The sequence below is a fragment of the Arachis duranensis genome, chromosome 3, assembly GCF_000817695.3.
Source record: "Arachis duranensis cultivar V14167 chromosome 3, aradu.V14167.gnm2.J7QH, whole genome shotgun sequence".
Taxonomy (NCBI): Eukaryota; Viridiplantae; Streptophyta; class Magnoliopsida; order Fabales; family Fabaceae; genus Arachis; species Arachis duranensis.
This window is the reverse complement of record NC_029774.3, coordinates 32,296,708-32,307,589: the sequence shown is the minus strand read 5'-3', so window position 1 is coordinate 32,307,589 and position 10,882 is coordinate 32,296,708. Positions and strand designations below refer to the sequence as shown.

The 10,882-nt window shown below is 35.0% G+C and overlaps 1 protein-coding gene across 1 annotated transcript; it reads right to left on the bottom strand.

Annotated features, from left to right (window-relative positions):
• Window positions 1-4,230: 4,230 nt before the first annotated feature.
• On the bottom strand, window positions 4,231-9,732 carry LOC107478556 (GTP-binding protein OBGC, chloroplastic-like). The gene is given in 8 exon segments (XM_016098690.3): window positions 4,231-4,597; window positions 4,872-4,980; window positions 5,214-5,373; window positions 5,471-5,763; window positions 6,405-6,677; window positions 7,546-7,765; window positions 7,768-8,420; window positions 9,292-9,732. Coding segments are annotated over 7 exon segments (1,752 nt in total). The 5' UTR covers window positions 8,369-8,420; window positions 9,292-9,732; the 3' UTR covers window positions 4,231-4,501.
• Between the last annotated feature and the right edge of the window lie 1,150 nt (window positions 9,733-10,882).

The window sequence follows — 10,882 nt, the reverse complement described above, 5'->3', positions numbered from 1 at the left end:
TGAATTTGAATCAAGGGATGTTGATGTATAAGGAACAAGAATTTAGAAAATTATTATGACTTCTCTGAAATAAACAAAAATTTAATCCTTGAAGTAAAAGAAACAGCAAAAGAAAAAAATAAATAATAAATAAATAATAATAAAAGCAAGGTCCAAGGCTCTGAGCATCAATGACTAGGGAGGTCAGACATGATTAAAAGCTCAAAGAGTTGTTTTCCTAGTCATATGCTTGTGGTATGATTGTGTCAAGTAACCCTTGAAACAGAACACTTAGAGTCGAGACCAAGTGCGTTTAACAGAGTATGCCAAAGGTTTTGAGTACCACTGTGTGGGAATAACTAAAAGAAAAATCAGGACTCAAAGAGAGTCCCCCAGTTAAGTGCTTGTGGTGTTTCTGTGTCAAATAATCCTTGAGACAAAACATTTAAAGTCACGGCTAGGCTCAAGGTGCAAAGCACCAAAGAAAAAAAATTAAATTAAAGTCAATTTTGTTATCTTCAAGGATTAAACTGAAATGTGAAGATCAGAAAATTCATAATATTATCCGGATTCTAATTCCGAATGACAATGACATCCTCCTGATTCAAAGAAGAGTAAGATGACAAACCTATTCAGGATTACAGTTATAAACCCCTGTAAAAAGAGACATGAGCTTAATCGAATTCTCATTCTCATGCAAATTCACATCCTAAGCCTATATTAGTTTTGGTTGCTTGAGGACAAGCAACAGTTCAAGTTTGGTGTTGTGATGCGTGAGCATCTTTTCTATCCTTTCCTAGTGAATTTGCACTTAAATTGTTGAGTTTAATTAAGAATTAATTATATTTTAGCCACTATGGATGCTATTTTGAGTTTTGGGCAGTTTTATTTATTTTAGGTAGCATTCGGCGGAATTTGATGGAGTTTATGCAGTACAAGAATCAAAGGAGATGGCTGCGAGGAGCGACGCGCACGCGTGCACGTGATCTGGAAGTACCCATGGCAACGCGTACGTGTGAATTGAAGATTTGCTCAGCAACGCGTCCGCGTGACTGATGCGTACGCGTGACATGCGCCACGTGCAGAAAAACGCAAAAAAATACTGGGGGCAATTTCTGGGCTGTTTTGACCCAGTTTTCAACCCAGAAAACACAGATTAGAAGCTGCAGAATGGACAAAGCAAGTGGTCTCCACCCATCAGCTGAAGACTTGTTAATTAATTCGAATTTAAATTCAAATCTCATCTTTTAGAAAAAGATATTATTTTTAATTTTAGATAATTAGATTTTAAATTTATTAGGATTAGTTATAAATAGGAATTTAGATGCCATCAGAAAAGAGGAGTACATTTTACCAGAATCCTTATTTTCACTGAGTCATGAGCAACTAATCCTCCATTGTTAAGATTAGGAGCTCTGTCTATTTGTATGGATTTATTCGTTTGATCTTTCTATTTTAATCCATGTTTAGATTTATATTTCAATAATTGTTTTCGCTCTTTATTTTATGAATATGGGTGGAACGGAAGTATGACCCATGTTCTAATTGAGTTCTTGTAAAACTTGAAAAAGCTATTTACTTGAACAACAGCTTGAAAACATATTATACTGAATTTCTAATTGTTTGTATTTAACGGGATACGTGACATATAATCCCCTTATTTTTGGATAATTAGGATTCTTTTGGCATATAAACTAGAAATTGATCATCACCCTCTAATTGGAATTAATTGACCAAGGAATTGGCAGTTAATGAATTTTGGAGGAGACTAGTAAGAAAAAGATTTTAGAATAGAAAAGAATAAGAGAGATTTTGAGAAGAATTAAAGGAGAGAGATAATTTTATTGAAAAAATTTTTAAGAAGAAAAGATACAATTACTAATTTTTTGTTTGTCAATTACATTTCTATTAAAATTAGTAGTATAAAAAAATATTTCAAATTTAATATTATCAAGAAAAAATAAAAAAAATATATAAGGAATAATTTGATTAATTTTTTAAATTTTAGGGATAAAAATGACTTACGTCTGAACTTTCAAGAACTATTTTGATTATAAATAACTCTTTTACATGTCAAGTGACACGTGTCACTGATCTGACACGTCAACCAATCATCTTGTGACATGTGGTATCAACCCACCACGTCGAGAACCAAAATAAAGATCGAAATATCTTTCAAGGACGATTTTGCCTATTTACTCTAGTTTAAAATATTTGTCTTATGATGGCGAACCTCTTCTACATATGTCATGGAGATGAGAAAGAGTGAGAGACCATACCCAAATATGCAATATATAAAAGTATTATGTACCTTAAGTCTATCTTAAGACATTATTATCCTAATCATCGAAAACACTTCTTTAACTCGTTCTGATTTATATTTGATAGATATATATATCAAAGTACTTGTACAGTTCGATCATGAAAATTTTAGGCGATATATATATAATTCTAAATTTAAATTTTATTGTTGTCAAAGCACAAAAGTTAAATAATTGCTTTTAAGGTTCAAATTTTATAAATAACAAAGAATTAAAACAAGTTTAGTTTCTATAAATTATGAATTTTGGCTTTTGCTTTTTGTAATTAATTTATTCCGATAACTATTAACATGAGCTAATGTAACAGATTAAATTTTGACATGATAAGTTCAAATATTGACCTGAAAAAAAATTCCATGTCAATATTTAATTTGTCATATTAATACTTGCATGTTACAGGATAATGACATTGATATTAAAATCAAAAAATAAAAGACCAAACTGGTCGCAGATTGATAATTATTATGGAAATTGTAATGACAATACCACTTGGTACTTTCTTAACCACCTATCATAACATGGTCTTTTCTCAAAAAAATACCCAAAAAGAGAAAAAGAAAGAAACAGTCCAGCTAACATGTGCTATTTTTTATTTTATTTTATCGATGACTTGATGTCAATATTCAAATTTGACTTTCAACATGACAATATTACAAAATTGTTTCATTATATACGGTCTTCATTACATCATAAATTACATGTCTCATCTCTAGGTAACTTAACTGCTTTCACTTGGGAGCATACGAAGATGTTCCACTTCCATAAAAGATTTAAAATGTAAATGAAGTAAAGAACCACCATCGTGAAATGGCAGGACAAAGCATTCAGTTGGCATGCTCGATACTTGTGCGTAGCTTCTCATGATCTTTATCTCCACTTCTATATTGTGTCATTTTGATTGCATAGTGTCACGGCCTTAGACACACTTCAACGCTATCGTGCCGACATTTAGACTTACTCAATCTCTTCAGCTAAGACCAAGTCAGTCTAACCCTTAGTAATTAACAAGAAAGCTAAGAACACAAGAGAAATGAAACTTTGGTAGAAAAAACACTTTATTATTCAAGTGTTTGTTACAAATGGCTCACACTCCCAAACTCTAACTCTCACCCCTATTTATAGCCATCCACCTCCTCAATAGATAGTTAGAATTAAATCTAATCAACGGTCTAAATTAATTATCTAGAACATTCACTATAAATATCTATCCTACCATATTTCTCTAAATATTTTTAGATTATTCCACACTACTATTCATACTTCTATATACATTCACACTCTTTTAGATTACTCTATAACCTTCCAAAATCTTCTAAAACCTTCTATAGGATATTTCAGAACCTTTTAGGACATTCTAGAACATTCCAGAACTATCTAGAACATTCTCAAACACTCTAGAAAATTATACAAACACTGTTAAATCTAACTTTCTAAAATTTACCGTGACAATAAACTCCTACAGAAATTGAACATAAATTCACATTAATTTCAAGGTCATCCCAACTTCACAAAAGCTAAGAAAACATGTTTGAAACTAGAAGTTATACTGATCGCCGTGGAGATAAAAAGATATTACAGATAACATCCTTCAGTTCGTAAAAGTATATATGGATCTTTTATAAAATTTAGGATATCTAACACTGGGTACCTTATATTTTATAAAATGTGACACGAACATCCTTTATAAAGTATAAACATGATACTCACCAACTCAGACGCTCAATACCTTGTAAAAATGTGACATTAACACCCCCCCCCTTTCTCTTCCTCTTTTAAAGATGACATTTACCAACATAGAAGAGAGGTCAATGTATGTAAAGCATGACAAATCAAGAGGTGTAATTTGTGATATCATCTAACCCCTGGGGACGTAAATATAGTTTACCATTACAACAAAGAGCTGATGCCAATGTCCAAATAATAGGATAAATTTGAACAAAATGGCAATGGTATGAATATAGAAGCATAGAGAATAATATAAAGGTCGTTACCCTCTGGCTTTGAATGTTATAGGTGCCATCATGTTTATGTATGAATGTTCTAGAAGAATATTATCCATTTCATAACAGAGGAAACTAGGGTATTCAACAAGGTTACTGAGGAGTAAATGAAAATAGCAAGGAACATAATCATTATGAGAAATCTCCTTACCTAAGGCACAGATGCAGCACACATCATAAAAGCAAGAAAATAGAGTGCCACTACTTCCATTCAGGCCACTTAACTGAATCTGTGGATACTTTCTTCATTCTTGATGTACTAGATGTGTTTGAGGAATCATGCCATATCATCTCCATCTGACAAGTAGCAAAAAAATGGTCATTGATATGCAGAAGAAAGATAAAGATGTTACAGAAGAGCTTCAAGCATGACTACTTTCTTGTTTCAGCAGCTGCAGATGATGCTTCCAGGTTGTTCATTAGGTCATGACAATAGTCCTCCATTCTTAACAACAAATCATTCCAAGTGAATTGGAAGCAGTTAATGATAACTCCATTCAGTAAGACCATATACTAGCATGTTATTCTATGTGTGAGCAAGAATTTCAATGAACAGAGACAGATGACACACCTTTCCAACAACCACTGTGTCACCTTCTTTTACACCGAGTTTCATAAGAGACTTATACACACCACAAGCTTCAAGAACATGCTGGAATCTTCTCTCTGAATCATGGTATCTATTAAAGATGCAAAAGTTTCCATTAGACTAGGAATTAATAGGAGCTACTTCAAGCATAGTGGTACCAAATATGATGCACATTTTTTCACCCCAACACAACCATCAAATAACAACTCATATGAATTTGCAAACAACTAAAAAGTAAATGTACAACATTGGTAATAAGAAAGAAATAATATTATGATTTTTTCTTAATTTTTAAGTTTGTCACATTTTCATTCTTCAACCTACCGCCAATTTGTCATTTGGATAAAACGTTGTAATCCAGCTCCAACTACATGCCAAATATTTGACTTGCTGTCGTGAAAAATTTCAAAATCACCAATGGATGCGCTACGCTGCTTCTGTACTGCGTCAGCAACATGGTTCAAGTTTGTCATATCTTCTCCATCTGAAACAGATCAAATTTGTTCAACTAGAGAAAAAATTTAAAAAAAAAATATTTCAGAGTCAATATAACTAAGGTAAAGCTTAGAGGGAGTAATAACCTTCATAGTCTTCCATGTCTTCTTTGCTTTTACGCAAAAGCTCATAAGCGGCACAGATAACTTCATGAGTACCTTCCCTATTGACAGCACTCATACAAAAGGGTGTGATCCCACGAGATAGTAGCTTTCCTTTGAAGGACTCCCAGTGTTTATATCCCTCTGGGAGGTCCATTTTGTTATAAGCAACTATAAAAGGCTTCTCAGCGAGTTCAGGATTAAACAGCTTCAGCTCTAGACGAACTGCATCAAACTCAAGATCTGGTTGTGGCGATGACCCATCTACCACGTGTATCTGAAAGGGGGGGAAGTATAATTTGACTTCATGATACCATGCATCAAGAAGGGAAGGTTCATACAGGGAAAAATATGAACATATTCTACATAGGTGGTCGATGTTTAAATCAATAGAAATAGATAGTTCATTGATCACTCTTTGGTTCAATTGCAAAATTTAAAATCAACACAGATATTACAGAGATTCAGAATAGATTGGGTTCAAAATCAAATGATATATTTAGAGAGAAACAAAACAGACATGCTTTAGGTAAAAAAAAAAAGGAACGTTCAGTGGTTATAATACAGATGATTATGAGTCTAATTTTCCAGAAACTGGCTGGTGTTTTCTGGCCTTACATCATGGGTGTGGTAAGTGGTAAATCTAATGTGAACACAACTCCACCACGATAAAGACTTCTCAATGTAAGCTATGTATAAAAGGACAGCCCAGAGCAAAGCATTGCGCATTATGCAGTTTGGGAAGGGTCGCACCTAAAAAGATTAATGTACGCAGGCTAACATGATGCAAGTATCAAAGTGTTGATTCCACGGCTTGAACCCATAACATAAGGTCACTAAGGTAATATGAAGACAATTAAATCGTTGCTCCATAGTTCCCCTTCTTATGGTAATATATATCTAGCAATATAAAGCAGAGAAGGCGGAACACCTTTCAGTGTGTCGAAGAAACTCATGACCTAAACCAAAACCTTGGTGTGCTCCTTCAAGTAGACCTGGAAGGTCTGCTACTACCATTGTTGAATCATAGTCAAAGGATACAACACCCAGATTGGGTAGTAGTGTTGTAAAGGGATAATTTGCAACCTCTGGCTTTGCAGCACTAACTACACTCAAAAGTGTACTTTTCCCAGCATTTGGAGCACCTACAATACCAACATCTGCAACAAGCTTGAGCTCTAACTCCAACCACCTGATCAAAGAAACAATTAACAAAAGTCAGTAATCTATAGAGTCATGTAAGCCACAGGCGCTAAAGAAAGGTCACAAGCTCAATCAAGTAGAAAAGTTTTTCCTTTCAAATAAAAATATCCATATTTTATATAAGTATTGAACATGACCAAACATCTGTTCCATGCATGTTTGGATAAGGAAGGCCTGCGTTTTGGCAGCTTTTATGGTCAAAGAAAAATAAATCTTGAGATTCATGGGCATCGGTGCATCACCAATCACTGAACAAAAAATCTAGAAAAGAATAAATGACAATGCTCTTTCATGTTGTAGTGATACATGATATTGATACATGTAATGCACAAATGGCAATGACAAGTTTACTTTTTGTTAAACACAAACCACATTGCATCGCTGAAATGAATATAACTATCAGTCATCAAATCAAACATGCTTCAGTAGAAGCAGAAGCAAAAGCAAGCAAATGCTAAGTACACAAAGCAAACTTGCCATTGCCATTTGTAGAGAAGGGGAAAGAACACTCTTTGTTTGTCTATCTAAGCTATCAACCAAGGCATTGTTAAGAAACTATTAGTGTAGTCTACTTCGGGTTCTCTTCAAAAAAGGAAAGACAATTGTGATTTCTAAACTGTTTTGAATGCGAAGTGGGTGGTAGAATAATTTATCTCGAGTTCAAAACAATATATAATAGGCCAGTTTATAACAAACTATAAAATTCGATCACTTGCATTCAAACATGTATTGATCGAAATATTTTCGATCTCACACACAACAACAATAATACACACTATTACAGCCTAAAAGAATGGATTATATAAAATAACTCACATTCTGTAGATATGAAACAATTAGTATTAACATAAACTTACATTTCTGGGCCCTCTTCGCCATTTTCAGCAATCTTGGGAACCTTATTATTCCCAGACTTGAATGAAGCATTCCCTCTGCCACCTCTTCCACCGGGTAGCAGCAGAGCCCTCTGCCCAGGTCTCACCATCTCAAGCAGCACCTCCTCCTTCCCTGCCTCCCTTACCACTGTTCCCGGCGCCACCTTCACCACCGCGTCCTCTCCCTTCGCACCGCTCATCATCCGCCAAGAGGTACGTACTTCTCGCGGCGGAACGCCACTACGCCGTTCCCTCCATCGCCCGCCTTCACATAGATCTTGGCCCGATCGAAGCACCGCATCACCGCAGGCACTCCTTTCTCCTTCACTGGCTCTTCTTCGAAGCTCAAAAACTCATCGTCTTCGTCAAATAACACATCGTCTTCATCAAATAAGTCATTGTCTTCGACTTCATCCCCGCCTTCCAATTCAGCAGTGCCCTTTCCCTCGAAAACTGCTAGTGTTTCGTAATTTCCTTCAAAATTGTCACTGAAATCTTCTTCTTCTTGATGTTGCTTGTTGAAGTTTACAGGGGTTGATTCAGCGAGCTTGAGTTCATGGGAGGTGCAGGAGGAGGGGTCGGAGTAGTCGTCCTTGGGGGGAAGGCGAGCATAGGTGGTGGCTTCGCCACCAGTGAGTAGAACCGGTTCGGGAGGGATGGAGTAAGTGGTGGCGGTTTTGTTGTTGTTGAATTTAGGGTTGGATTGGTGGGGCTTCTTGGTGGTGGTGCGGGTGGGTCTGTTGTTGTGTGTGTTTGGGCGAGCTAGTGCATTAGGGGAGAAGCACACTGAAACGGAAAAAGCCATTCGGCAATGTCTCTAGCAAGGTTGTGAGAACCGGACCGGGGCGACTGGTACACTGGTTCAATGGTTTGACCAGGGTTCAACCGAAGTTCAACCGGTTTAATTAAATATTTAAATTCAATCATTTTTAATCTAATAAAATTCAAGATTTCACAATTTCACATAATAAATTGTCCATAATTTAGGTGGAAACTCATGTGCAGTTAACTTCACGTAAAGTTGATAACTAGGAGTCGATAGATAAAAATTTAGTCAAATCATTTAACCGTTCTCAGCTATCAACTTCACGTGAAGTTGTTAGCACTTGAGTTTTCACAATGTTCTACTACCAAAAGAAACAAGATTGACACAAGTTTTCAACTAAAGAAAGACACTAATCATAAAAAATCATAATCATCATTAAGTGCTTCAAGATCTTTAATATAGAGTCAACAAAAATTGTTCCAACAATAAAATCAACTCACAATCAGAAAATCAGAAAACCAGCAACAACATTATGGCAGAAAATAGCAACTCAGAATAATAAAAAATTAACAAAATCAGTAGTTCAATATTATTAACTCATCAGCAATAACATTGGCAGAAAATAGCAACTCAGAATATAATAAAAAATTCAATTAGTATCAAATCTCTCGGAAAAATCCCTCAGAAAAATTCAACACTTTCATATTGTTAAACATCTTAAACCCATCTTGTTTCGCTTCAACTCCATTATTACTGTTACTAATTTACTATTATATTAACAACCAACATAAACATCACGAATCTGATTATTAATTTTTATTTTATCAGCAATCAAATGAACAATATCACAAAATCAGATTACAAAATTATTTTAGTTTAACCTATAATTTTAGAAATAAAATAAATAAAATCATAAAAAAAAGGGAAAAAACTGGTAAAGAACAGAGTGAAGCAAGCAGAACCGTAGCAAAGAGGCGAGCAGAACAACGACGTCACTCCAAGAAGCAAGCAGAACCGAAGTAGCAAGCAGACGTCACTCGCGGTGGAGAACGGCGAGGCGAGCAGAGGCGACGACGGAGCAGCCCTTCGCGGCGGCGACGCCAACAGCTCCAAGCATGCCTTCGTGCGACGTCGAGGAGAAGAGGAGCAAGGAGAAACGAGCAGATTCAACCCACGGTCTGTCCCCGCCGGCGGCGACAGCAACCTCTACCGTAGGAGAAGAGTTCGGCGATGGGATGGTGGCTGGGTTCGTTAGGGTTAGATTTTTCGCACTGAGAGAGAAAGGGGGCGTGGGTGGGTTCCGGAGGCGTTGGGGCTGCGGGGTTTAGAGTTCTTTAGTTCTTTGTTGTTTCAATTTCCAATTTTCACTTTTCAGAGAGAAGATAGGGTGGGATGAGGCTGCGTTTTAGGGATTGATTTAAAAGGTTCTGAGACCGATTTATTAGTTTATTATTGGTCCAACCAATTCAATTAAAAAAACTATTTTAAAATAGAATAATAAATAAATTATAAATAAATATCCTAAAATATAATTATAGTGTAAGATAATTTTTAAAATATGTTCAAAATTTAAAACACTACATAAAATATCATCAACCAAATTCATATGATCTTATCAAAATACAAATTCAAAAGTTAAATAGTAAAAAAACATATCTAAATATTAAATTCCAACATCATAATTTATCAATCATCAAAATTCGTAAGAACTTATTGTAATTTTGTAAAATAGATAAGAAATTAAAAACAGCCGCAGCACAATGAGAAATCAAAAGATCATCAACAAGACCATATCTAAATTCCGCCTACAGCATTCTGCAACAAACAAACCAAAACATTAACCAATAATCACAAAACACTAAACCTTCACCCAACAATTACAAACAAAGCCAGCAATTACAAACATTAGCACATTACAAAACATTCCAAAATACTAAATCTTCACCCAACAAAACCAGCAATTACAAAACAAAGTCATCAGTAAATTTGAACAAAAAAAATTAAAATCCATCAGCAACTAGTAATTACAAAACAGAGCCATCAGTAAATTTGGACAAAAATTTTAAACTAAATCATTAAATTTGAAACAAAAGAATTGGAAGATGTTGATAAAATAAGTCAGCATCAACAGGAGGTGCAGTTACTACAGGAGAAGATTAAAGAACACTTTAAGGCTGGCTCTCATACAACTCTCACTGTGACAGAAATGGCAGAGAAGGTTGATGAGATGGTCAACAAAGTAGTCATCTTAGAATTCGTTGTTTCCTCACAGTCAACTCTTGTAGTGAGATGGAAAGCACAAAGTAACAAATTGATGAACTTAATGCTCTTATTAGAGTTCTTGAATGTGATGACAGTAAAACAAGTTAATGCTCTTATTAAAGTTTTTAACAGAAATTTTAGACTAAATTCAGTAATTACAAAACAGTAAAACACTAAATCAGACTAACAGAGCCAACCATCCGTAAATTTGAAAAAAAATTTACAGCCATCACCAACCAGCAAATACAAGACAAATCCATCAGCAATAGGCAATTCCAGAAGATTACAAGA